At 47.1% G+C, this 27398-nt stretch overlaps 1 protein-coding gene across 50 annotated transcripts in view; it reads right to left on the bottom strand.

Annotated features, from left to right (window-relative positions):
* The window catches only part of LOC132008225 (MAP kinase-activating death domain protein), a 39641-nt gene that overhangs the window by 4394 nt on the left and 7849 nt on the right, over window positions 1-27398 (bottom strand). For 2 of the 50 annotated variants that reach the window (XM_059386666.1, XM_059386684.1), the window contains exons 8-33: window positions 26029-26207; window positions 25518-25753; window positions 25171-25327; window positions 23899-24002; window positions 23617-23807; window positions 23007-23260; window positions 22630-22769; window positions 21718-21819; window positions 20372-20431; window positions 19908-20010; window positions 19345-19531; window positions 19095-19245; window positions 18574-18780; window positions 16753-16806; window positions 15693-15784; window positions 15050-15133; window positions 14522-14680; window positions 11159-11267; window positions 10814-10876; window positions 10456-10576; window positions 10248-10353; window positions 7353-7463; window positions 5630-5737; window positions 1529-1693; window positions 1227-1299; window positions 987-1093 (exon numbers count right to left, since the gene is read on the bottom strand). In XM_059386666.1, the coding sequence (XP_059242649.1) occupies window positions 987-1093; window positions 1227-1299; window positions 1529-1693; window positions 5630-5737; window positions 7353-7463; window positions 10248-10353; window positions 10456-10576; window positions 10814-10876; window positions 11159-11267; window positions 14522-14680; window positions 15050-15133; window positions 15693-15784; window positions 16753-16806; window positions 18574-18780; window positions 19095-19245; window positions 19345-19531; window positions 19908-20010; window positions 20372-20431; window positions 21718-21819; window positions 22630-22769; window positions 23007-23260; window positions 23617-23807; window positions 23899-24002; window positions 25171-25327; window positions 25518-25753; window positions 26029-26207 (3423 nt within the window). Of the gene's footprint in view, window positions 1-986; window positions 1094-1226; window positions 1300-1528; window positions 1694-5629; window positions 5738-7352; window positions 7464-10247; window positions 10354-10455; window positions 10577-10813; window positions 10877-11158; window positions 11268-14521; window positions 14681-15049; window positions 15134-15692; window positions 15785-16752; window positions 16807-18573; window positions 18781-19094; window positions 19246-19344; window positions 19532-19907; window positions 20011-20371; window positions 20432-21717; window positions 21820-22629; window positions 22770-23006; window positions 23261-23616; window positions 23811-23898; window positions 24003-25170; window positions 25328-25517; window positions 25754-26028; window positions 26208-27398 lie in introns of all 50 variants that reach the window. The other 48 variants (XM_059386667.1, XM_059386687.1, XM_059386676.1 and 45 more) reach the window with 32 other exon arrangements.

Genomic DNA, 27398 nt, shown 5'->3' with positions numbered 1-27398 from the left:
AGCAGCTGTTTCCCATCACACCAAAGCTGCCCGCTTGGGTTCCTGAAAGAAGAAACTACAATGGCAAGGGGAGGAAGAAAGCCACGGAGTCCAGAGGGCCACCTCCCCCGAGTGTGTGCAGCCTGGCCCGGGGCTGTGGTGCTCGCACACTCCGACCTGGCTCACAGCCTCAAGGGGAGGAACCAGGATGTCAGGGAAGGGGTAGGGAAGGCACTTGTGTGAAGAGACAGAACTGGGAACGGACCTGGGATGACGCGCTGGCCTCAGAAAGGAATTAGCTTAAGGACTGTCCACTGAGAGAAAAAGTAACACTGTGTTAAAAGACCAAGAGAAAAAAAAAAGTCAGCTCCTATGGTGGGATCACAATGAGAGAAAGATGGACTCTGAAGTGCTCCGCAGCCAAAAGAAGGGGAATGGGGCCTGTGGAGCAGGGGACAGAGTGGGGACACTCAGAGGAACGGAAAGAATAGGAAGAAGAATCAGCAGGAGAAATGGGCAAATAAACACACATACTCCAGGTAAGACAGACACAAGCTCCACACGCGCACACGCACGCACGCGCACGCACACTAGCTTCGTGCACACCGGAAACACGTGAGGAGATCAGCTGGTCTAGACTCTCAAAGCAAAACCACCAAGCAGAAGCACACCCTGGGAACAAGGGAACAAGGCAGACACTGTGCGAAGAAGGGCCAAGTGAGACGCTCCCACTCACACTGTGCTGGGTCTAATGGACGGAGGCAGCCTAGCCACCAAGGCTCCCTCTCTTTCCCCACCTCCCACGGAGGCTCCTCCTGCACCTTCTGGGTGGTGGCCAACGTCACTGCGCCCTCCCTCTGATTTCTGTCTCTGGTCCAGCTGCTCCCAACCTCCCACTAACCCCGAAGGCCCCGAGGCTCACTGGGAAAGCACTGGGACCTGGGCACTGAGCCTTTCTGCGGATGGAAGAACAGGGCCAGGCAGCCGCTGCTGCCCCTCCCACCTACCTGGCTGTGCATGAACTTGAGATTGATCCCTTCTAGGGTGACCTGCAGCAAGCCGCCCTCACCAGTCTTCATGTCCTGCACAGGGAACTCGCCACCCAGTTCAGGGCCTGCGGTGGGGGAGGAGGTCGTCAGCTAACTGGGGCGGGGACCCCGGGCCTGAGCTCCTGGTTAGGCCTCTGACCCTCAGGACGGACAGAACCAAGCAGAAGGCCCTTGCTCGGGGAGTCACTGTCTTCTCACCGGGTTTGATGCTCTGCTGTCGGGCCGCGGCTCTCTCCATGCTGTCCTTCACGCAGTAGTACAGTTCCCGACACTGCGGCACGGGGGACAGAACATCCCGTCATCTGGGCCTCCCAGGGTCCCCCTGCTCCACTCTCTACCGTCAGCCAGGGCCAGGCCACGGGGACAGCCTGCCGCATCCCACATGACAGCCAGACATAAAGGAGGCTCTCGACATGGATTGTGGAACTTCAACTTCCTTGCAAGAAGCTCGACGCTTCGCCCTCAGCACCCACCCCCGTCCAGACGGAGCTCCTGGGTACCTTCTTGGTATAGAACTTGTTGAGCTGAGTCTCAGAGCCATTTCTGCGCCACAGGCACAGCACCTTGGTCTTGGGGCAGTAGGTCATGTTGATGAGCTTCTCGTACCACCAGCGTTCGTACACCGTCCCGATGTTACTCCGCAGGACCACGCAGTCATCACACACCTGCGGAGGCCATGGGGAGCCTCAGCGGGCCTTGTCGCCTGGACTCTCCGTCAGCCCAGGCTGCACGGCCCTGTCTCTGGGGGGAAAGGATAGGACGGCTGGTCCTGGGAGCAACCCCACGGTCAGCTTCTCGGCCTCCTGCTTACTGTCTTCCTTTGTAGGGACACAGACATTGACCTGCCGGACGTACTGTCTGCTAGAAAGGTTACTGAAACAAAAGGAATCATGGAGAGGAGCCTGTGGGCAGGGAAGGAGGCGCAATCGGTGCTTCAACTTTCACTTCAACCCACGTCTGTCACCTCTTATATGCTCTCAACTTAAGAGGATCTCATGCCGCCACGTGCCACCCTGAGGAATGATCTCTGTGGACGCGCAAAGGCAGGAGACTACAGCAGGCTTAAGCAAGGAGGGAAAAAGGGAATCAATGATTTTCTAATACTGGTTTAGCCTTAGTTCTGCACAAATCTTTTAAACAATTAATCACCTAAGTGACACATGGGCAATGCTTATTGCAAAAAATATAATACAGGGAGGTATAAATTAAAAGGCAAACTTCTCCTTCACATTCTCTTTTTAATACTCTAAGTATTTAATTAACTAATTAACTAATTAATTTATTTTGAGAGAGAGTGTGTGTCCGTGCATGCAAGTGAGAGTGAGTCAGGGTGGGGAGGGGCAGAGGGAAAAGGAGAGAATCTTAAACAAGCTCCACATCTGGCGTGGAGCCCGATGTCGGCTCGATCTCATGACTCGAGCCAAAATCAAGAGCCACGCAGGTGCCCCCTTCACGTTCTCTTCTTATTCAACATTCTCCCTCTCAGATCAGACTGCATTAGGTTCCCCGCTTCCCGTTACTTAGCTGGGTCACCTTGGACAAGCTGGCCTCATCTGCATTTCCTCATATGGAGATTAAATAAGTCAATGTGCATAGAATTCTTCAAACAAAGCTGGGCACATAGGAAGTCCCTATAATTAGATGCTATAACATTATAATTATAATATAAAAAATGTAACAATGATTATCACAACCCCATTGATGGTTCTCAAATCTTTCTCCACATGTGACCCATTTTCCTGAGTTCCTGAACCTCTATCTGGATGGCTCACAGGCAGCACCTTGCTCTCATCACGCCCAAATCTGAAGTCGGCATTTTCTGCTGGGCAGATCCTCCTTCCGAGTTCCCTGTCGCCATTCACCCAGCGGTCCAAGCCAAAAATGAAGGAGTGATGTGAGACTCCTTTTTTCCTTCTCACTACACTAAGTTCTGTCCATTTCACCTCAAATACCCGTGGAACTGTCCCCCTCCCCGACTCCAGCTGGTAATTCATACTTCTTTTAAATGTAAGCTCCAAGGTCATTTCCAAGGGGTCATCCACTACTCCTAGATCCTCTGCTATGTATTCCTGCACTGCCTGCCCCTCTGCATCTTCTCCCATAACGTTCATCATACTTCCTGACACTTCGTTTCCTTAGCTGACTTCCCCAATGGCTTGTCAACCCCATACGGGCAACAGAAACCATGTCTCGCTTACTCACTGCTACAACCACATACCCACAGTACCTTGGCCTATAGTATGTGCTCCATAATTTAAAGTGAATGAAAAAGGAATATGCAAAACTACCAGTCTACTATGTAGAAGTTACAGAGGCTCAAAAGCCTTATGAAGAACAAGGTCATATAATAGCTGAGTAGAAACTAGAAATCTAGTCCTAGTCCGATTCTAGTTTTCTCAGGCTAGAGAGATGACAGTAACAATGTACCTGACTCATCTATGCTGTTGGTGGAGATAGAAACTGGTATAGTCTTTCCAATGGTGGTTGGCTGAATCTATAAAAATTTAAAATCTGTATAAGTTTGATCCAGAAATTTCACATTAAGAATCTATGAAATTAAGAAGTCTATAGAAATTCTCATGTGAGGGGCACCTGGGGGGCTCAGTTGGTTGAGCGTCCGACTCTTGGTTTTGGCTCAGGTCATGATCCCAGGGTCCTGGGATTGAGCCCCGTGTCAGGCTCCCTGCTCAGTGGGAAGACTGCTTCTCCCTCTCCCACCCCCCTGACTTGTGATCCCTCTATCACTGTGTCTGTCAAATAAATAAAATCTTTTTAAAAATAATAATAAAATAAAAGGAAAGGGTGAGAATCAGCTGCCACCTCTTTATGGTGCAGATATCCCGTTAGTCCTCGGCTCGAGGAGAGACCTAACCAAATTCTAAAACTTCACAGTGACATGAACACGACTCTCTTCTCAGCTACACCAACACATGTGTGTCGGCTTCAGGGCAGAACATCTGCCCCATACTTGATAAACCACTCATTCAGAAAGCTGTGGGTGTAAAAATCAAACTCAACTAAACCAAAAGGAAACAGAATACTTGTAAAATTATTTAATTTTACTACTTTATATAGGAGTTATACTTGGTTCCTTCATTCATTTTAGAATTAAAAATAACCAGTATTTTAGAATTAAAAATTAAAAATTAATTCTAGAATTAGAAACCAAAGCCAATTTCCTTTACAATCTTGGAATAAGGAAGGGTTTTTCTACCTATGACTCAAAATCCAAAGCTATTAAAAAAAAAAGACTAACTAATTCAACTACGTAAAAGTAAAAAGATTCTGCCAAGGGCTGGGGGGAGGGGTTAAAAAAAAAAGTAAAACAATTCTGCATGGCAAAAACCCATAGGCAGATTCAAAGGACTGATGAGGAACTTCACAGGGAACAGGTCAGGCAGCCCGTATCTACACCCACTGATCTCGAAGAGAGAGAGGTGAGCAAGTTGGGCAACAGGCAGTATGCACACCACCCATGAAGTATTCTTGCTAGAATACTGAATCTGAAACTCACCCGACCCCTAGAAAAACTACTAGTGTTTATAAAAAACACCAGTGATGAAGAAACGTGTTAATAACACTAAAGAGATGCAACCAGCAGAAAGTCTAGAACGTGAGGTACTCCGTGCGGCACTTTCTTCAATGAAAGAAATGGCAGAGTGGAAGGGGAACTGTTAGATGTTAAGAGCTACTTCAGAGTCCTATCAGCCAAAGCCATCTATGCATTTTTCCCTTTGGTGTGGTGACAGCCTCTGCGAGCTCTTCCAGCGCCTGTGCGTGTGTGGAGGGAAGCAGGTGCGGCCTCGTGCACGACAGCACGGTGAGCGACAGCACGGACGTGAAGAAAACCAAGGGCACGTATATACTGACCGGTGAGTCAACTACGGTACAACCACACCATGGAACATGACACAGCCGTAAAAAGAATGAGAGCCACAGGGAAAACAGCAGATGACATCATTGAGACGTATGGTGACAGATGGGGACCACACTTATCATGGTGAGCACTGCACAATGTACAGAATCACCAAATCACTATGCTGTACACTTGAAACTAATTCAACATTGTACGTCAACTCTTCTTCAATCAAAAAAAAAAAAAAGAACTTTCTTTTTGTACTGACATAGAGATCTTCAGGATATGTTCAATGAGAAAAGCAAGGTACAGATCAGTGGATATGATGTATTACCTTTCTATGAGAAAAAAGAAAAGGAACTTAACTTTATATTTTTTTGTGTGTTTGTATAAAATACCACTGAAAGATACAAAGGAAACCACAGAAGTGGTTACCTACAGAAGGAAGTGGTGAAGGGGAGGGGAAATTGAAAGGAAAGGGATAAGAAAGAGAGCGAGACTCCTAATGCCTACTGTTTCAAGCTGACTTACCGACAATGTGACTACATTATCTATTCAACACATATGTAAAAGAAATGATGGTGAATTATCCATTATATTACTTGCATAAGAGCCTGACGATTTAATGATAACTGGATCATGAAGATGAATGAGATTAAGTGGGAGAAATATTCCAGTATCCGGTCTAGGAGTTCTTCCCTGTGACTCTCAAATGTTCCTGTGAGACACAGGAACTAGCATTTACCTCCATGAAGAAGATATCTCCATTTGTGTCTGTCCCTGCATGTACCACAAATGTTTGCTTCTTCATGTGCCGGCTGCCACTGGACCGGATAGCGAGATCACGTCCATTCTGAGGAAAGAGAGATCTGTTAAGGACATCGGTAAATCTCTCTCACAGAGCTCTCTGGACCAAGAATTCCGGCCCCATCCCCCACTTCAGCAAGTAAATTCCTATCAGCTTACTGAGCACAGTGCCATCTGCTGGCCACAGGCCACGAGGGAGGGATGCGTTCTCAAATTTTTTGGCCTTGGGACTCCCATACCTCTTAAATATTATTCATGACTCCGGAGAGCTTAGGTTTCTGTGAGTTATATTTATGGATATTTACCATATTAGAAGTTAAAACTGAAAAAAGTAAATATTAATTTTGAAGTCATTAAGAATTCTATTAGTACACCCATTACATGGTAATATAAGTAATTTTTTTAAAATAACGTTATTTCCCAAAACAAGCAAAAAAATGAGAAGACTGGCATTGTTCCACATTTTTGCATATGTTTGTCTTTAAAAAATATCTGGATTCTCATTTCTGCTTCTGCATTCAATCCACTGTGTTATGTTGGTTTGGTTGAGTTATATAAAGAAAATCTGGTCTCACAGACATATATTTGGAAAAGGGAGGAGTATTTTAATAGCTTTTCCAGATAAATATGATCATTTTTCTTTGGTAATTATAACAAAACTTGAGAAGTAACAGTTTGTCATAGTTGCAATATGAAATCTGAAAACCCATCAATGAACATTTCATACTTTGTGGCATGAAATCCTTTTGTCTACCTTGCATTTTGATTGGATCTTTACTCACACTTGAATTTGTAACACCACATAATGGCCTTTCAAAAACTATGGGTTTAAGGAGTAATGTAGCTCTTCTAAATATTGACACATTTCATTACAGAGTATCAAAAAATCACACTGATTAATATCATCAATCTTGTTACAAAAGCCTTTAAATATCAGGAAGCTTCAAGCTTAAAAGTCTGAACAACCAAAGTTAGTCAATCCTCCTAGTGAAAATTATGTCCCATGAATGAAGCTGACAGTTCACCTTGCAACTCAAACTGTTACAATCACTTTTTCTTGAAACAATCATATTTTGCTCTGCAGCACAATACTTCCTGTATATTTCTCATTTGGTCACATAAAATATTAAAAAGATGTATCATCAATGATCAGATTAGTAAAATTAATGATTTGAATGCTTTCATTGAGAACATTCATAAGTGCAACTATTCTTCTTTCTCTTTTTTAAACTGAGAGTGCCCCCTGCCCCATGGCTCCCAGCATGGCTTACTGCCACTGCCTTCACTGTGTGAAAGTTACCAGCAGTTTTAGCTATCACTGCTTTTGTACCATCAGTGCAAATGTCAACCCAGGACAAAAAAGCAAAGATTTTAGTACTATTATGGAAATAGTTTTCAGCTCATGGATCCTTAGGAGTCCACAGACCACACGCAGAAGTGGTTGTGCAGGATGGTTCAGTACAGAGAATCCTGTCACAGAACAGAGGGACTAACACCTCATCCAGACTCAAAGCCCTATTTTCAAAACTGGGGGTCTTAAAAATATACACACCAACAAGTGACCCGTGGGGAAGCCTCTGCATTAGGTGACAAGGCTCTAGCCTGGAAGGTGACAAGTGCCAGGGGGAGAGGAGCCTAGGGGACAGCCCAGACATGCTTACCAGGTTCGCCAGCTGATCAAGCACTTCGTTGATTTGCTGGCTGTACACAAGCCCAATATGCGACTTGCCCATTAGGCGCCTCACCTTCTTTCGGATGTCATTCTTATTTACCTGCGAAGCCGAATGGGATCTTAATGAGGGCTCTGCTCTCTTTGCAACTGACATAGACATAGACATGACATAGACATAGACATGACATAGAGAGGACTGTACGAGCAAGTTTCGTACCATGTGAGACAATTCTGAGTCTACATCACTGAATATGAGAGAAAACATTCAACTGTTCTGCCAACAGGCTGGGAAGGAAAACCCTGGCTGTCTCTGGGTGGCTGCTGTAGATAAGTAGCTTTTAGAGCAGGTCTGGTTCAAATGGACTGGGGTTCAAGGAGACACTTCCTCCCTATCCCCAACTGTAACACTGAGCCCTGACAGGGCCATAAGAACTCGTGGGGCTCCTTGGAGTATAGTTCAGAAACGAGACTTTAGAGGAGCAACATTCTGGCTCGGCTGTAGCAGAGACATGTTCCCGGGGTTCAGGATCATCACCCTTTCCCAACCAGAGTTCACCGGGACCCCTGGAGTTCACCAGAGAAGAGAGATGAAACAAACTAAGTCAGCCTGTCAGGTGTTTTCTGTGTCGGATCAACTAAACCCTGCATGTTTAGAGAGGAGAAAGAGAAGAAACCTAGGGACTCACTCGCAAAACAACTCTCTTCTACCCATCAACCCCAAACTTATGCTTCCCTTTCAAAGCAGGACTCTTCTGTTTGATAACATAGTTCTTCCACAGCTATAACAAGTACAACCAAGTCAACCCAGAACGTGCCATTAATTTTTAACGAGTAGTTCTTTTTACACCTATGGAAAATTCTATATGATAAAGGGCTAGTGCTGAAAAATGAATTCTGACTATCCGAAGATTTTAGAAACTATTTTTTAAATTCATCGTATTCTGTATGGAGTTCTACTGGCATCCTAAAACTACTTAGCAAAGGAAGCCAATTTAAAATTCAAAATAGGGGGTGCCTGGGTGGCTCAGTCACCTAAGCCTTCAGCTTAGGTCATGATCCCAGGGTCCTGGGATTGAACCCAATGTCAGGCTCCCTGCTCGGTGGGGAGTCTCCTTCTCCCTCACCCCTGCTCATGCCCTCTCCCTCTGCTCACATAAATAAATAAAATCTTTAAAAATAAATAAATAATGAAAATAAAACTCAAAATAAACAGGGTGCCTGGCTGGCTCAGTTGGTAGAGTGTACAACTCTCTTTTTAAAAAGAGCTATTTATTTATTTTAAAGATGTATTCATTTATTTTTGAGAGGGAGCACACAAGCATGTGTGAGTGAGGGCCGGGGTGGGGAAGGTGGGCAGAGGGAGAGAGAAAGGGACAGAAGCAGACTTTCTGCTGAGTGGGGAGCGCGATGTGGGACTCGATCCCTTGACCCTGAGGATCACGACCTGAGCCAAAACCAAGAGTCAGATGCTCAACTGACAATGCCACCCAGGTGCCCCTGTTTATTTGAGAGAAAGAGAGAGAGAGAGAGAGAGAGAGAGAGGTGGGGAGGGGCAGAGGGAGAGGGAGAAAGTCCCACGAAGACTCCACGCTGAGTGCAGAATCAGACACAGGGCTCAACCCCATGACCCCAAGATCACCTGAGCTGAAACCAAGAGTTGGATGCTCAGCTGACGGTGCCACCCAGACCTCCCAAGTGTGCCACTCTTAATCTTGGGCTTGTGAGTCCCAGTCCTATGCTAGGCACAGAGATTACTTAAAATTTTATTTTTTATTTATTTTTTAAAAAATATTTTATTTATTTATTTGAGAGAGAGAAAGAGCTAGAGAGAGAGAGCATAGCAAGGCGAGGGGCAGAGGGAGAAGCAGGCCCCCTGCTGAGCAGGGAGCCCAAAGTGAGGCTGGATCCTGGAACTCCGGGATCATGACCTGAGCTGAAGGCAGATGCTTAACTGACTAAGCCACCCAGAAGCCTTCCAAAAAAATCTTTTTAAATAAGAAAATAAGGGGCGCCTGGGTGGCTCAGTGAGTTAAAGCCTCTCCTTTCGGCGCAGGTCATGATCCCAGGATCCTGGGATCAAGTCCTGCGTTGTGCTCTCTGTTCAGCGGGGAGCCTGCTTCCCCCTCTCTCTGTCTCTCTACCTGCTTGTGATCTCTCTCTCTCTCTGTCAAATTAATAAATAAAATAATTTTTAAAATAAATAAATAAATAAATAAGAAAATACAATTCAAAATGAACAAATGGAATAGAATCACCAATCATCTTTACAACATTCCTCAGTACAACAGCCTGGCAGCTTTAGACAAACAGAGCATGTGTGAGCTGTAGCAACCTCACACTTTCTTTTTCTTTTCTTTTTTTTTTTTAAAGATCTTATTTATTGGGGCGCCTGGGTAGCTCAGTGGGTTAAAGCCTCTGCCTTCGGCTCAGGTCATGATCCCAGAGTCCTGGGATCAAGCCCCACATCAGGCTCTCTGCTCGGTGGGGAGCCTGCTTCCTCCTCTCTCTGCCTGTCTCTGCCTACTTGTGATCTGCCTGTCAAAAAAAATAAATAAATAAATAAAAGATTTTATTTATTTATGACAGAGATAGAGAGAGAGGGAACAAAAGTAGGGGAGCTGGAGAGGGAGAAGCAGGCTTCCCACTGAGCAGGGAGTCTGATGTGCAGCTCGGTCCCAGGACCCTGGGATCATGACCCGAGCCAAAAGCAGACGCTTAACAACAGAGCAACCCAGGCTCCCCGAGACCTCACACTTCCAATCAGGAAGAGAGACCTAGTAAGATGCTCTGACAGCTTCCCAACTGCTCCAGAATTTAGGTCATAGGAACAGGCCTTGTCCTTCCAGCATCAGCAGTAGCTGGGCACAAGCAAAGTCGACATTACCTTCATCAGTAGCATGTAAGAGATGAGGTTGTGCAAAAGCGTGGCCAACAAACGATCTTCATCATCCTCCAGGCGCTTCCGGTCATGCTCTCCCAGGGACAGGTACCTGAGCAGGAGACCAGCAAAGTCAGCTCTTAGGCAAGAGACCACAGAACTAACTTGGAAGAGGCTGAATTTGCATTTTTCAAGCATTCACTAAGTCTCATACCTGTCGATCATTTCCTGGGGACCCTGGTCCATACCCATTCCTTCTCTCTCCAACATCACAGCATCTAAGAACGCGTCTTCCCAGAACTGCATTTGGTCCCATAAAGTAGAACGTTCTTTGCCTGTGTGGAACAGAATTTTTCTAGGGGCTTATTTAACATTAACATATAAAGAATACAGCTGCCAAACCAAAGGAAAGAGTAAGCTCTAGATAAAAAGGACAAATTCTAGGACAAAGCAAATGTGAGCCTCTCCACCCAAAAACTAACATTCCTGCCACCAGCCCCAGCTCCTCCAAGTGAGGCCCAGCCCCTCCCAAGGAGGAGGGATGAACACAGCACACAAAGAAAGGTGGTTACTTATAGAAAAGGTCTCCATAGCCGCATCCTCTAACTGGTCCCACATCGATCCTTTGTCCCTTCCTGCCAATTTGTGAGCAGGAAGAACCATGGTTGCAAGAAAGGAAAGACAGACAGACAGAAAGACAGAGGCTGTTGATTAAAACCAAAATCTAGTCTCTTCCAGTGTTCACCTACTGCCTTTTCCAGACCCAGTAAGTCACCTTCTGCAGATATAAACACACCCTCTAACATCAGCACTGAGATCAGCCCAGAGCTAAGCAGCTACATGTTCAGCGCTACCCTCATCCCCAGCTGAGTCCAGCTTTCTTCCAGTGCAAGAGGCCTTCCCAGTCTGTGTCTCACCTAGGAGTCCCTCGTAGAGATAGACTCGCTGGCTTACATCCTCAGACGAGCGAACTGGGCTGCCCACCAGCTTCTCCTTGACACTTGGCTTCAAGCTGTGGGCTTTCCCCTACAAAGAGGTGACAGGTTAGCTGCCCGAGGTACCAATGGTCAGGGCAACGTAAACCACACAGCGCATTAAGAGGCCCACACACCCATTAACCTCTGCTAGCAACATGCACTCAAGCAGTCCTGCTTGTGCTCGATGCTCGCCTCAAGGATTGGACCAGATGTCAATCTCATAATGCTGTTTTGGGCTGTTGCCTCCTACAACATGCAATCACATTTTCATTTTCCTTGTCTTTACCCTAGAGTCTCTGTAAGACTCTTTGATCTTTAAAATGAATAAATAAGAAGCGAATCCTCTGTAGCAGCATGATGCAACAGAAGAGAACACTGGTTCTGAAGACAGACTGACCAAGATTCAGATCCCTGCCTCTTACTAGCTGTGTGACCTGACACGTAAAATTTAGCTTCTCCGAGTGTTGTTTTCCTCACCTGTCAAAGGAAGGGTAGAATATATCTACCTTGTAGGACCATTATGGGAATTAAATTAGAAAATACATATAAATGCCTGGTACATGGCTGGATGGGATAAATGTTAATTTCCTCCTTCCTACCATCTCTTAGAAATATCTGTCCCTTAGAAAAATCACTAACTTTACCTGCCGTTTCTGCAATATTAGACTCTCTATTCATTAAAAAAAGATTTCAAGTGGGTAAAGAGGCAAATTTCATGCCCATTTCACAATTCATGCAATAGCATGAGCAGAGAAGCGACTGATCAAAGGTTATGAGGCAACACCTAATTAGTGTGTCTACACGCCAGGCTGGGTTCATAGCCCAATTCTTTGTTCAATGGACCATACTGACTTAATATAACTTATTTCTTGCTAAAACAGCCTTCTTTTTTTGAGCCAAGAAATTTAGATAATTGCTCTTGGCAAACCAAACTGTACAAAAACAGCCCTTGCCCATCAGCACAGAACAAGCATGAATTTGTCCCAGGAAGGTGCCAGGAAAGGCCACACACAGCTGAATGGCTTCTTGCAAGACCTCTATCCCATAATGTCTATTTTAACATCCAGAATGGAGGCACACTAGAAGGATTCAAAATACTCTCATTAAAATTTCTATTTAGACTCAAGGAGAGTTAAGGCCATTAATTCAAATGGCTCTGATGACTCTCAGTCCCATTTTCTACCTTTGCTCAGGGATGTCATTTGCCCTATTAGAAACACATACTCGGAAAGCCCTGAGGGTGGGAATGATCACTGGTGTTAAATACTTCATTTCATTTAAATTTCATCCTCCCTTCTCCCCACAAACCAAAGATAAGGACCTTTAAGCTCCTATATGGAATACCATTCTCAGGGCTCCTGAGTGGCTCAGTAGGTTAAGTGTCTGCCTTCAGTTCAGGTCAGGATCCCAGAGTCCTGGGATCAAACCTTCCATGGGGCTCCTTGCTCAGAGGAGAGTCTGCTTCTCCCTACCCCTGCTCACAATCTCTCTTTAACTCAAATAAAAATTTTTAAATAAATTATTATTATTTTAAAGATTTTATTTATTTGACAGAGATCACAAGTAGGCAGGGAGGCAGGCAGAGAGAGAGGGGAAAGCAGGCTCTCTGGGCTCAATCCCAGGACCCTGATATCATGACCTAAGCCGAAGGCAGAGGCCTAACCCACTGAGCCACCGAGGAGCCCCTAAAAATTTTAACAAAAAAGGATATTCATTTTCAACTCTAATCAGGTGATAAGTGTATCAGAGTGCTTAATGCTGCCTCAAGAGCCTCGCATACACCAAAATGCAGTGTGTCTAAAGGCAAGGACTAAACAGAATTACTTTAATTCCAACTGATCACTGCCTTTTGGTAGGATGTAGGGAGAGCTCTTTTTTTCCTAAGGCTTTGTTCCCCTCACCTGTCAGAAGAGATGAATACAGCAACATGCTCAACTCCAAACTTCTTGAGAGTGAGAATATCTTATTCACTCTCTTTCTTTACAGAATATAGCACTTAGTGAATCACTTAATAAATATTTATTAATGAATGAAAATATCAAATAACTGTTAGAAATATGAGAAAATAAAATGCTATTTTATTTATTTATTTTTAAAAAGATTTTATTTATTTATTTGTCAGAAAGAGAGAGAGCACAGGCAGGCAGAGTGGCAGGCAGAGGTGGAGGGAGAAGCAGGCTCCCCGCTGAGCAAGGAGCCTGATGCAGGACTCAATCCCAGGACTTTGGGATCATGACATAAGCTGAAGGCAGCCTCTTAACCGACTGAGCTACCCAGGCATCCCTAAAATGCTATTTCATTTTATTTTATTTAAGATTTTAGTTATTTGACAGGCAGGCAGAGAGAGAGGAGGAAGCAGGCTCCCTGCTGAGCAGAGAGCGTGATGCAGGGCTCGATCCCAAGACCTCAGGATCATGACCTGAGCCGAAGGCAGAGGCTTATTAACCCACTGAGCCACCCAGGCGCCCCTAAAATGCTATTTTATTTTATTTATTTTTTTTTAAAGATTTTATTTATTTATTTGACAGAGAGAGAGATCACAAATAGGCAGAGAGACAGACAGAGAGAGAGACGAGGAGAAGCAGGCTCCCTGCTGAGCAGAGAGCCCCATGCGGGACTCGATCCCAGGCCCCTGGGATCATGACCCGAGCCGAAGGTAGAGGCTTAACCCACTGAGCCACCCAGGCGCCCCTAAAATGCTATTTTAAAGTGCTATATAAAAAGGGGCGCCTGAGTGGCTTAATCAGTTAAGCGTCAGCCTTCGGCTCAGGTCATGATCCCAGGGTCCTGAGATTGAGCCTTGCATTGGGCTCCCTACTCAGTAGGGAGCCTGCTTTTCCCTCTCTCCCTGCTTGTCCTCTTTCTCTCTGTCAAATAAATGTCTAAAAAAGAAAAAAAAAGTGCTATATAAATAGAGTAGTGACCAGAATAAAACCACACTTTTGGCAGAATGACACAAAATGAGAGGTGTCATTGCCCTGACATTGCCACGAAGACACCTACCTCCTGGTCTAACTGTAAATATGGGAATAATTGCTACATAGGATTTGAAGCCCTAATGTGCCTGGGAGGGGAGTCCAACTCATCAGTGATCCAAGAAAGGGTCCTTAAAGCCCCAGATCGTAAAGTAAAATAACTGTGAAAAAAGCCTTAAAAACATTTTCTTTGAAGCCAAATACATGGGGATAATCCATTCCTTACTTCCTCTTTTCCTTCTAATTGTCCCTAATGTTTCATTCTTTTCTAACCCACTCCCCCTCCCATGAAAGAAATGACCTCCTTTTGTTAATAAACAAAACTTACAAAGATGGTGCTGGTAGCAGAGTTGGTCTCAATTTCACTATCAGACAAGGTGCCCCGAGAGCTGGCCAAGTGGGCGCTGCCCTCACCGCCTGGACCATCACCCGCGTTGCTGCTCAGGTCACTGTCTGCTCCAAGGGTCTCTCCAGAGCTATTACTCACCTGGAAAGGAAAGAAAGGTAATAAGGGATATTCCCCAGCAAAGGGCTCCCAGAAATGCCCAGCTGTTAGAGCTTTCTACTGCCATCAAAAACAAAACAAAAACAAAACAAAACAAAACCAAAAACAAGCAAAGCACTGCACTTCAAAGGTGTGTCAGAGAGCCTCTGGTAGTACCTTCTTTGTGAGATGAGAAGCCCTGGGTGAAATCTCAGGGTCTGATCGCGCACACACAGACCTATGCCAGGTGAGCATCTCACCGTGAGAACCAAGCTGACATGAGACTAAGAGCCTCCAAACGAGAAATCACCCGCCTTTCCCAAAGGGGGACTCACACCCCACCCACACGATGCCAGTGTGGTGTTCCCCTACCACGGTGCTAACTTCAGAGTCCTGACTTGAGCTTCGGATCATAACGGCTGGACTCACACCAATGACAGAGTCTGGATCAGTCCTCTGAAACGACACGGGGACTCGGACACATTAGAGGAGGTGTCCCACCCACTCTCAGTTTTCCTAAGAAATACTGTACTGTCTTCCTTCTCCTCAACCCCAACCTACTATAGTCATCCCTAAACAGGTCATGAGACGTTTATTTTTTTCCTCAATATAAAATATACATGACTTGCATTGATGAAAAATAATAAACACTAAAGAAATACATGCTCACTATAGAAAATACACGAAAGAATGAGGAAATAGAAATAAGCCGTAAACCTACCACTAACATGAATCACTGGTAAGGTTTTAGTATACTTCCTTTCAGTCGTCTCTACAAACATTTTAAAAATAAAATAGGAATCATACTGCACATAGCCTTGTAAAACATTTTCCTGTGTCACTAGATTTTTGAAAACACAGTCTTCAGTAGATACTAACGTAATATTCCGTGTATGTACTACACTTATTTCATCATTCTCCCATCACTGGGCATGCATTTTTTTTTTTTTTTAACTTGAAGTATTCTGAGATTGCAAATTTAATGCTCACAATTCCCAAAAAGGTTGTCACAAACCTGGGAACCAGATGTCAGGCTCACGCCACTGTCCGCACTGATCTGGGACTTTTTCTCCTCTGTCTCAAAGACGGATTTGATGACTTCGGGCCCTGGGTAGGGGAAAACCTCTGTCACTCCATACACAAAGGCAAGGGGCAGGCTGGTGAAGGGAGTGGGACAGCACACAGCCAGGTCACACACCTCAGCATGTCCCAGTCACCTTTCCAGGGACTGCCCCCACATCAGGCCCCACTGGAAGAAGTCCCCAGATGCCTTTAAGAACCAAGTAGGACAAATGAAACCTGGCCTCAAGGGGTTCTGCAGCCATCTCCACAACCTGAAAAAATTCTCAGCAAATCATTCTAAAACAGAAAGCTCCACAAGTAAATGTCTAAACCACATTCCCCCATATTCAGAGTCGGAGCTTCACTGGTGTGTGAAACCAATTAAGGGTCCCCAGGCCACTCAGTGCTTCCCCAACAAATGTGTCGAAAGGAGCTAGAAAAGGACAGGCCCAGCGAGATACAGAAACACCAGCTGTTTCCGTGGATACTGACTACCCCAACCCTACATTTCTCTACATTTGAGATAAAAACCACCCTCATTTTTTCCCCACCCACCCACAGTGGTATGGCAGAAGGACAGAATGACAGAAAGCAAGAAAGCGTGCCTAGGCAAGCCGCCAGAGAGAGCTGGGAAGCTACAGACTCAACATGGAGGGACAGCAACCATCTCTGCCAACTGTGCCCACAGGCCTTCTAACGGGTGAGGGAGATACCAGCCAATGAGGGGCACTGAAATAGGCAAACATTCTCCCCACCAACTCCGGAGCAATAGCGAACCATGTTCTTACGCAGTAGATGCCCTGATTACAGCCTGATTGCTAGGAGGATGAGGGGAAGAACAGCCTACGAGTCACATACCTGTGAGTCCCATACCACCTACCTGCTTTCATTCCAAATACCTCCCAAGAGCAAATTTGGGGGGGTGGGCTGACAAAGGGAGCCTGCCCCAACTGGGCCTGGGGAGTTGGCAGGTATGGGAGATTTGGGAACAGGAAGGGGCATTTGTTCCTTACTCTGTTTTTCCAAAGCTTTTTGCTTTTTCACTTCCTGGTGCTTGTTCCACAATTCTACCCCAGATGCAATGTAAGCAGGAGAGAAAGACAGACAGAGTCAGAGGCTGGTCAGACAGAATGGAAACCCACCCACCCAAGCTGATTCAGTCTCAGGCACAGGATTACAAATCAAGAGATAAAAAGAGATCTTTGTTGGGGGGGGGGTTAAAAATCAAGAGATCTAGTGCCTTCCATCCCCACTCATGAACTAAAGACTCTAAATTCCTAGCCTGAACCCGAAAGTGGTAGGAAGAACCCTGCGGAACACTGGAGAAGGCGCTGCCTTCGCTCACGCTCCTCCATCTTGGCGTGAGGAAACTGACGCCTCTGGAGGCTGGAGTACTTTGCTCAAGATCACGTCACTTAGGACCAGTTTAAACTTCCATTGTGCCCTGCTATCTCTGCCAAATGAGCTGGGCAACGACAATTTTAAAAGATTTCAGACAAGACAGATGATCACCTCAAGCAGCCAAAGGGGTTCAGAAGCATGAGTACCAATCTGTGTGATTTGCTGGACTGGACAGAGGCCACTCAGGCAGGCAGTCAGCATCCCTCCTTGCCTCTACCAAAAAAATCTGATTCACCCTCAGAATCAGCATCTGCCCTGCCAAGTGACCCATTCTTAGCCAGTCATGGGGAAAAACGCTTCCAGTAAAGGTGACAGAGAACGTGAAATACTCAAGAATAGCATCTTTGTTGGGGTAAAGAAGAGAGAATACTGATGATAGATTCTTTTCCTGGAAGAACCTGAGTATATCTACTTAATCAGATCTCCTACTAGTTTCCCAGATGAGGAGGTAGAGACCCGGAGAGAGGAAGTGGTTTTCCCAAAGTCTCATTCCCAGCTGGAAACAGATATGGGACTAAAACCCCAGGCCTTCAGACTTGTGCTTGGGGGCCTTTTCTAAAACGTGGCATCAGACAGGAGGAAGGCAGGGGTGACGGCCTCTAGGACACTGTTCTAATGGCTTAGAGAAGGGGAGCTCCCCAACGAAGGAAACTGGTGCCTCATCCTCATTTATGGGAACACAAAACAACTGCTAATGGTATGGCAAAGAAGGACCCGTTAGAAGCATCCTGCCCGCAGAAACAGAATCAGACAAAGAAAGACGCACAACCTAGATGACTCAAGGTCAAGTACAGAGAGAATCAAATGCAGGTGCCACCCAGAGAGCTCACTAAAGAACGGCCTTAGCGGGAATGGAGAAACACTCCACACAAACAAGCTCTTTATCAAGTCCAGGAAGGAGAGGGTTAAAGAAAAGCGGATTCAGAAATCTATACCTTGAGGTCTAGAGCCCAGGGAAACAGGGTTGCTGGACACCCCCCAGAGAAGCAAATTTGAGGGTAGTGTCATGGCTGGATGGAGGTAAACTGGCCCAGATAATCATAATTTTATAGACCAAAGATGTATCTATAAACTTCCTTACAGCTTCCAGGAGCTCATATGGCTCTCCACTGTGAAGAAATTCAGACATAAATAAAAAGAGGCACCAGGAACAGAGCTCAGACTCCCTTTACTTAGAAGGCCTCACTGGCCTTCTAAGCAAAACCTCCTTCCTTCCTTTAAGATGTAGGTTGGGCGGGGGGGCGAGTAAAGGTGGCGTAAGGGATAAAGAAGTGCAAAGAAACACCATCAGAAATGGACGCAGACCTGTCTCCCTCTCTAGAAAGCAAAGCATGGGGGAAAGAAAGGCAGGATTCCGGATGAATTGAAAGGAGGGAGAGGTATTTAAGAAGCCACAACCCTCCCTCCACCACACCAAACACAGTGATACATACCAACAGATGCTACAAAATTTTCTTCCTTTAAACTTCTGGTGTCTAGTTCTCTGGGACCCTTTCCTGCAGCACTTGGTGCCCGAGGTCCCAGCTGGGGAACTCTCAGCTGTGCCATGGCCTTTGGGTCCCCCCGCCCGGACAGGCCAGGATCCTTGCCGACTGGGGTATTTACACTCTCTGTTGGACTTTTCTTCCGCTTGTCTGGTTCTAGGAAAAGATCAAATAGAGGAAGAGGTCGAAACAGACACAGTGAGTGGGAATCGAGCTATGGGAGTGAGGTGGGAGAAGAAAGTCTACAGGAGGATGGAGAACAGAAAAAATGCAAGGAAAGAAAAGTGGATGTCTTATTTTTCGTGACTGGAAAGTACCCACTATCGACAAACGTGCATTAAAAAAATAAATCCCAAAGCCTGATAGGAAGCAAGCTTGACCCTGAGGAACTTGTAAAAGAATGAGTTCCCTTTCCTCGTAATCAGTGGGAGAGCTGTGGATGGCACTGGCCCAGCCAGTGGGATCCCTACCTTTGCTATAGTAGTGGGTCTGGGCAATCTCCAGAAGCCCAAAGATGCTGGCCATACCCCCCAGACCCGCGTGGGCGTAGGACTGCTCCAGGCTGAGCACCGTGCACTTGAGCAGGTCTAGCATCCCCTTGTATACCTTCCGACTGACCTCCTGCAACGATAAGCCAGGGCCTAGTGTTGGCAAAACTGCCTTCGGTGTCCAGGTCCTTCTTCCCACTGATGCCAGCGCCCCTCGCTCCCAGACACTGACCACGTCGGGGATGGCGTCCTGCCGGGCATCGTCCTCTGACTGCACTGAGCGATTCAGCTTGCTCAGGACAAAGACTCGCAGCTGCTCGCTCTCCAGTAGCCGACGCACCTTTTTCATGTTGAGCCAGCCAACGCCCTGGCCATCCAGCACGCTGTGGACCACCTCCTTCAGGAACTGCTGGTTCTCACTATGGGGTCCACACACCACCTCTGCGGTCATCAGCTTCTGTGCGGAGCACTCCCCAACCCTGACCCACTGGCCTTCGCCAGACTAGATGCTTGCCTCCAGGGGCGGAACACAAACCAAGTCATCGGACGTCCAAGTCCCCTGCACCCCCTGTCCCCCCCACCCCCCTGCGTACCCAGCACTGCAGTTCCATTCTCCTCGCCGGCGTGGGCTACTACCTTCGCGCGGGGAGTCAGTCAGAAAGGGCAGTGCGCGCAAGACCTGACTTCGTCTGCCCAGCTGGGAGGTGCTCTCCCACTCCTGAGCAACCCTAGAGGGCGGCACAGGAATCGCTACCTCTATCGCAGAACTTTGGAAACAGCCCAGCCATTTATTACCTAGAATTGCTGGATCGACCCTGAGGTGATGGAGGCTCTCTTTTCACTGTTGGGCTGTGTTTAATAACAGATGACTTCTGGTCCACTAAGGCCCTCCTGTTTCCTATAGCCAGGAAGGTAGGAATGACAGACATCACTACTGTGGTCCTGCTGCCTGTGTCAGCACCGCCCTGGGGAGCCACGTTCCACACCCACTCCCCAGAAGGGCTGGGCGAGGGTGGCCCCGGGCCATCACACATAGGTCGAAACCAGCCATGGCAATGTGGAGGAGGTGGGGATGGAGACTCAGGCCACTCCACATGCACCAGCAGCGCCCCACGGGCAAGCACGGGCGTCACGGGGGAGGGGCAAGGCAGGTCACTCATGGGACACTGCTTGCTCCGTGCAGAGGATGGCCCTCAGGCAGGCACGAAAGATGCTAGGAAAAAAAAAAAGATCATGCACAGCTCATGGGCAAGACCCACCTTCACCACTCCCGGGGCCGGCTTCAGTAACAATCTCCATTAGAGTATTTAGCCCAAATACTGGGACACAAAATACACAGTTAGTAGGTGCACCGTGATACCACAACCCCTGTTCCCCTCAATGGAGCTGTATGTCAGACCACCTGAGGATTCTCCCAAAGCTTAGTGCACATAACCGTAGTTCTCAGGCACCTCAGAGCTGGAAGCCAAGAGATCAGGAAACCACCAAGGCTCTAGGAAAGACCGTCCTTAGGGCTATGGTCTCTAAAAGCCAGGGGCAGCGTAAATGACACGAGGGACCTTCAAGTACTGAACAGGCACATGCATGAAAGAGGGACTGCTGGTTTTCATGAAACATCTCGCACAGGGGTCCAGAGGGCCTGCCAGTAGGCCGAGAGAGGAGACCCATCTTGCAGATGCTGTCATGGGAAGTGGGGTGGGGGTGTGAGGCCGGAGGCGGATGGGAGCGAGAGGGGCAGCAGATGAGTAAGGCGTCCGCATGCGATGAAGGCATTTCAACCGCTTTCCTCCCCAACTACATCACATGAAGCCAGTGACTAACCCTCTTCCTAAGCTACTGAGTTGTGTGTGGATTCGTGCCACAGTGCTAGTTAGCCCCCTACACCTCTAGCTATCACGTCTCTTTGCCCACCTACCCTATGTTCCCATCCCCATCAGAGTACACTCCTTTGATTGCCGGAGTTTTTAATCACTGGGGAGAGAAGTCAGTTAAAATATATATGGAGCTCTTCTCACTATGCTCTCTACTGTAATTAAATATTTCAGCCCAATAGCTAGAGAAAACAAACAAACGTCAAGAGAGTAAATTCCGAAGAGCCCTTCAGACCCTCCGAGCTCACAAACGAAAATCAAATAAGGTCATAACTGCTCTTAGAAGCCAACCAGTACTACCTGGCCCACCCACAGGGCCCATCGACGTGAAGTCAAACTGAGAGGCTTCTTGGCTCTGTAAACAGTGCCAGGCTCTCGCAACCATCCCCCGGCGGGCCAGCTCGCTGGGACAGAGCCCTCCTCTGCTCATGCAGCAAGAAGCCGGCAGATGATTGGTGGCAGCTCATGACCCCTTATGGATCGCCCCAGAAGCAGTTATGGCACAGCCGCTGGTATCCTAAATGACACAGCAGAGCCTCCTCTCCAGCTACAGAGACCATTCCCATCTGAAAACCAGTCAGAGCCCATCATGTGCAGTGAAAGCCATGAGAAGCGGTATGAGGGGCCACAGCCAGATCAAATGAGCCATCATACACAGGGTTCCTGACAAGCACCCGTAGGCCTGAGATATCTCCCGGAGAATCCTGGTTCGGCGGAAGGAGGGCTGCAGTTACCTTTCAGACTGGGGAAGGGTGTGGTCTTCTCTCGCGCACCTTTGGTGGGCAGTGTGAGGTTTGAAAGACTGAAGCTCGTACTGTGGTTTCGATATAGGCTGCCTGTCAAGGGGAGGGTGTGAGAGCGATGAGTTAGGAGCACAGAGAATCAAAGCTGATGACTGCACCATCAGCTCCATCTTCTTCCTTTTCAAGCACAGCCCCGGTACCTCTGATCTACCACAGAAAAGACCAAGTCTGTAATTTAGAGCAACCAAAGGGGCAGCTGCCAGGATTGTTCAAAATCCAGTAACAACTTTCTCTGACCACCTCCCCTGGTAACAGCCAAGTCTCTCACCAACCGCTAGCTCGGTGTGAAAGCTGACTTTATGCACTTTTGGTCAGATGTTGACGCTGCCCTTACCTGGCTTCTGAAAAAACTCAGTCATAATTATTCCTGATGCTGGCTATCTCCGGTCCCTGGTCTGTCCTTAATCTTTAACTGACACCACCCCGCATTTCCGGCCATATTCTCTAGGCACAAAAGTCAACCTCATATACATTCCTCATACAGATTTCCAAGTGTGTTCATGGAAAAAGTCCTTCACCAGGCAAAAAAGGTATTAGATACAGAACCCAAATCCAATTTGACCATTGTATTTCCACAAAATATATGACGTTTAATACAACGACTCTCAGTTGACTGCTATCTTACCTGAGATAGACTGAAACCTCCGGGGAGAGAGACTAATCTGTCCCTGTCCTTTACTGTCTTCCCTGGAAAATACCTTATTCATTGTCATCCGAACAAGCTGGACTGAGGCTCGATACCAACAGTCCAGCCCTACACCTGAGGTTCTAAGCAGCACCCACCATGGCCAGGCTCTATTGCAGACCAAACGGGACAGAGACAGGAGAGCTGAAGGCACTTACTGGCAAAAGACATGATGCCCCCGAAGCCCTCGGTGCTGTTGTTGGAGATGGTGGAGGTGGGTGAACTTGCGCGAGAGTCGGACTCTGCCTCAGAGTCGCTTGCCAGTTTCAAGCTGTTGGGCCGCAGCAGCTTTTGAGCCCTTGAATGCACAGTGGCACCTGTGAGCCCCAGGCAAGGGTACCTAGTCTTGGGAGTGTGGGCCTGGCCTGCACTGCCATCATGGCTCCCTTCCCACAACTCGTATATGCCTAGATCAAAGCACCAGCCTGGGATGGAGGGCAACCAGAGCATTTGGACTTCTCCAACTATCTGATTAACCCTCCACTGCAGTGCGGTCCTTCAGTCACCCATCTAGAAGGAATCCCCAGGCTCTCACCGATTGCCATTGACATGTTGGCTGAATCGGGGAGTGTAACTTTCCCCCTGCTCATCATCATCTTCCTCAGGGGGAAGGCCATACTGGGGCTCGAAGTATGGATTGTCATAGGTTCGCCGGCGCACTGACCCCTCTCCGATTTCTGTCTGGTGCCTGTCCGTGTTCGATTTGCCCATGCTGGAAGGCACGGCAGAGAGGGGCTTGGAGACGCCTACTGCTGCCTTATCGTCCACCTCCGTTGAATCGGCAGGTTCCTAAAGGGCACATTAAATAAAAACTAGTCACCTGGTGCCTAGCAATACCTTCCTGTATTCTCAGATTAGCAGGGCCAAGCCAGGCCTATCAGGTTCCCATCTCCTAACCTAAGGGAATGAGAGAGAGAAGATCTCTGTGACACCCCTGGTGTCTGTGCCCACAAACTATGCAAAGGGGGAATCTTAGCTAAGTCCTGAACAAAGCCCAATGAGCTCCTTCTGTGTCTCCTAGGCTCTACGCGAGGAAGAATGTGAAGCGGCAAATTAACAGCTTCCGCCTCGACTTTCTGACAGAGGTGCAGCCCACGTGCCCAGTAACAGCTCGCACTCATCCACCCTTCCAAGTTGCCACGCACAGCATTAGCTCCATGGATGACGGTGCTGGGGCTACTGCTGGCGGTGATGCTGGAGCTGGAGCGCAGCGGCGGGTTTTCCTGAGAGTTCTTGCTTTCCGGGCCCACTTCCTCAGATTCCTTCTGGTTCTGCAGCTCATCGATCTTCACCTCGCTGGCATCCCCCAGCGCTGCATGCGTCAACGGATCCACATCTGCTGAAACCCAAGGGGGCAGGTATAGACCGCACGGTCCCAGAGCCCCAAACACTGCCCGGAGCGAGCCAGTGTCCCCAAGTACACTTACTGGGAGTATCACCATTGATGTCACACTTCATCATTTCACTGACAAAGTCACCAAGGGAGGAGTAAGAAGAGCTTGAGTCATCATAATCCATACTATCGCTGCCACTGCAGAGTGAAGAGCCCAAAAATAGAAACAAAAATAAAAATACAATGGAAGGAAAGGGAAGAGAAAAAGAATCAGTGATCAGCATTAGGAAAAATAAAAAAGCAAGGACTCTCATACACACACACACACACACACACACACACACACACACACACCGGAGTATTACTCAGCCATAAAAAAGAATGAAATCTTGCCATCTGCAACAACATGGATAGAACCAGAGTATAATACTAAGTGAAATAAGTCAGGGAAAGAAAAATACCATATGATTTCACCCATATGCAGAATTTAAGAAACAAAGCAATCAAACAAAGGAAAAAAAAAAAAGACAAACCAAGAAAGGAATTCTTAGAATCTTTTTTTAAAGGTTTTTATTTATTTATTTGATAGATCACAAGTAGACAGAGAGGCAGGCAGAGAAAGACAGAGAGAGGAGGAAGCAGGCTCCCCGCTGAGCAGGGAGTCTGATGCCCGGCTAGATCCCAAGACCCTGAGATCATGCATGACCTGAGCCAAAGGCAAAGGCTTTAACCCACTGAGCCACCCAGGCTCCCCAGAAAGAAATTCTTAATACAGAACAAGCTGATGGCTACTGGAGGGGAGGCGGGTGGGGGGTGGAACAGGTGATGAGAATTAGAGTACATTTATCACAATAAGCACTGACTAATGTGTTGAATTGCTGAATCACTGTATTGTACACCTGAAACTAATATAATGCTATATGTTAACTACAATGAAATTAAAATTTAAAACTTTTTAAAAGGGGGGGGTTCCTGGGTGGCTCAGTTGGTTAAGGGTCCAACTCTTGATTTCTGGCTCAGGTCATGATTTCTGGGTCGGGGATCAAGCCCCACTCTGCTAACTGCAGAGTCTGCTTCTCCTCCTCTCCTTCTGCCCCTCCATGTGCTCTTTCTCTCTCTCTCTCAAATGAATAAATAAATCTTAAAAAAAAAAAAAAAAAAAACCCTGGGGAAAAAAAAAAGAGGAGTGCTCTTAACTCGAGGCCAGGAAACAAGATAAAATAAGTAAGCTAACACAAAACAATTAATAAAAATATAACCACAGCTTCAAAGACCAAAATCTAAGTCCCACAAGGCTTTGCCACTGTGCTCAATAAAGGCCAGTGAGCGCCTCCTTTGTACCTTAAAAATCGGTTCTGCCGCTCACCTGTCATCAGTGGGCTCAGAGTCAGAGTCGCGCTCTGGGGGCACGCTCAGTGCCTCGGCCAGCTGGGAGTTGCTATCATAGACTCGATAATGGATGGGCTGTAGCTGATGGGCATACCACTTCGGCTTGTCACCAATCAGGGCTGGATCAAACATGTCTACCCAAAGAGAAAGAACAGAGTTAGCAACAAGGAGGAAAAAAATAAAACAAGAAGAGCATAAAAGAAAGATAGGAAAAAGTCTGAAGCCAAATGGGAATGGAAGGGGCAGGTCAAAGCTGCCCCAAAGAAAAGGCAAAGGGAAGGGCCATCAGGGGACAAAGGCAGAAGGTGGGGCAGGTGTGCTCACTGTTGTGGATTCGCTGGAAGGCGTAGTTGGTGGGGTTCAGGATCCATTCTCCGAAGTACTCCACGGCCTGAGTTCTGGCCAGCTTCTCTGCAAAAGGAGTCTGCCGGGGACGTGAGGCTAGAAAGGAGCCAGCTTGAAAAGCTACCACGGGCCGAGGGAAGAGACGCAGGGTACGTGTGTGCATCTGGAAGCCCTGCAGCACGTTGGGGGAGTTGAAGAAACGGACCATGGCCACTCTGGGGAAGAAGGGGATGGTGAGATGATCCGAGTCCCGCACCCTGCACCGTAAGGACGACTGCAGTCTGAGGTCTCAGACCACCTCCCCAAGCCAGCACTTCACAGGGAGAAGGATCTTAAACAAGCATTGATCTCTCTGCACTCAAGGTCTAAAAGGCCTGAGAGTATGAGGAACCAGAACTTCTCTTTGCTTTCACTAAGGTGGCACATGCAGCTACTGATAGAGCAGAACCCAGTTGAAGAGCACGTGATTATCCAGTCAACTTGGTCGTACCTCGTTGCAACATCCACAGAATCCACATCATTGCCATAGATGAGTGGGTTGAATTCAGTGGAAGGTGTGGACTGCAGGTCGTTAGAAGGCCTTCCCAAGAGAAGGGGGATCTCTTGGCCTTCGTGGAATTTTTCCAGATTGAGGATGGGCTGGGTGTTGAGACTCATGCTGGCAAGGGCCTGTGGAACAACAGGAAATCCCCTATGGAGCGCAGCAGATTCCTGGGTAGCTAGGCAGTCATCTCCTAGGAAAGAGTCTTTGACATAAGAATCCAAATACTTTAACCTTCAGAAGATAATCTGAATTATACAGGCTTTCAGTTTAAGCCAACCTGGCTCAAGGCAACTTAATCAAATATGGAACCCAGGGCAATAGTTTCCAAATTTATTTTAGTCATGAAATGTTTTTCAGTCTAGACCAGCAATGCTTCTTAAATATTAACGAGCACAGGAGTCACCTGGGAATATTGTTAAAAATGCAGATTCTGGTTCAATATATCTGGGGTGATTCCGCACTTTTAACAACCACAGGCAATGGTAATGCTCCTGGTCCGTGAATCACATTTCAAGTAGCAGGGGTAAGAACATAGGAGTAATGAGCCCAGGGATCTTAATTCCTATAAACATTTGAAGTACAATTCTACATATCAACCTCTCCATCTTATTAGCCATACTAAAGCAATCATCAAGAACGAAAACACAGCAAAGGCAGGCAGAGAACTGTCTCAACTTGCAATCCTCACCAGTCCCGGCAGTAACAAGACACTGTATTACTTCAGTGGGGATGAAGCAAGTGAGAGGGAGAGGGATGCTACAGAATGACCCATTTGAGCCCAGACAGATATCTAGAGGTACTGCTGAACAGCTAAGACAACACAGAGGTTCCTAAAGACCCTTCAAATGAGAACAAGGATTCCTATAAAGAAATATGGAGCTGTCTACTGGTGGTCCTACATAACACATACAAGAGGAAGAAGAAATGGGGCCCTGCCATATGTTACCTTCAGGTACTGTGCTCGGCATGCAGAAGAGGAAGAAAAGCAATCAATGAAAAATTTATTGAAAGGATTACTCAAGAGAGGAATTTTTGAAGAAAGCATTTACGGGGACCTAGGGATCAATTCAAAAGGAAAATATGAAAGGAGTCAGATTGTCCAAATGACTAGCTCCTTCCTTACAAGACAGACAGAATGCCCTAAGGCCATAAAGAATGGCAGATATGAGGGGCGTCTGTGTGGCTCAGTGGGCTGAATGTCCAACTCTTGGTTTCGGCTCAGGCCATGATCACAGGGTTGTGAGATCGAGTCCCACATTAGGTGCTGAAATCACTGGGGAGTCTGCTTGAGATTCTCTTCCTGTGCTCCTCCCCCT

Source organism: Mustela nigripes, unplaced genomic scaffold (assembly GCF_022355385.1).
Source record: "Mustela nigripes isolate SB6536 unplaced genomic scaffold, MUSNIG.SB6536 HiC_scaffold_76, whole genome shotgun sequence".
Lineage (NCBI taxonomy): Eukaryota > Metazoa > Chordata > Mammalia > Carnivora > Mustelidae > Mustela > Mustela nigripes.
The sequence above is the reverse complement of the archived record's forward strand: the minus strand, read 5'-3'. Positions and strand labels throughout refer to the sequence as shown.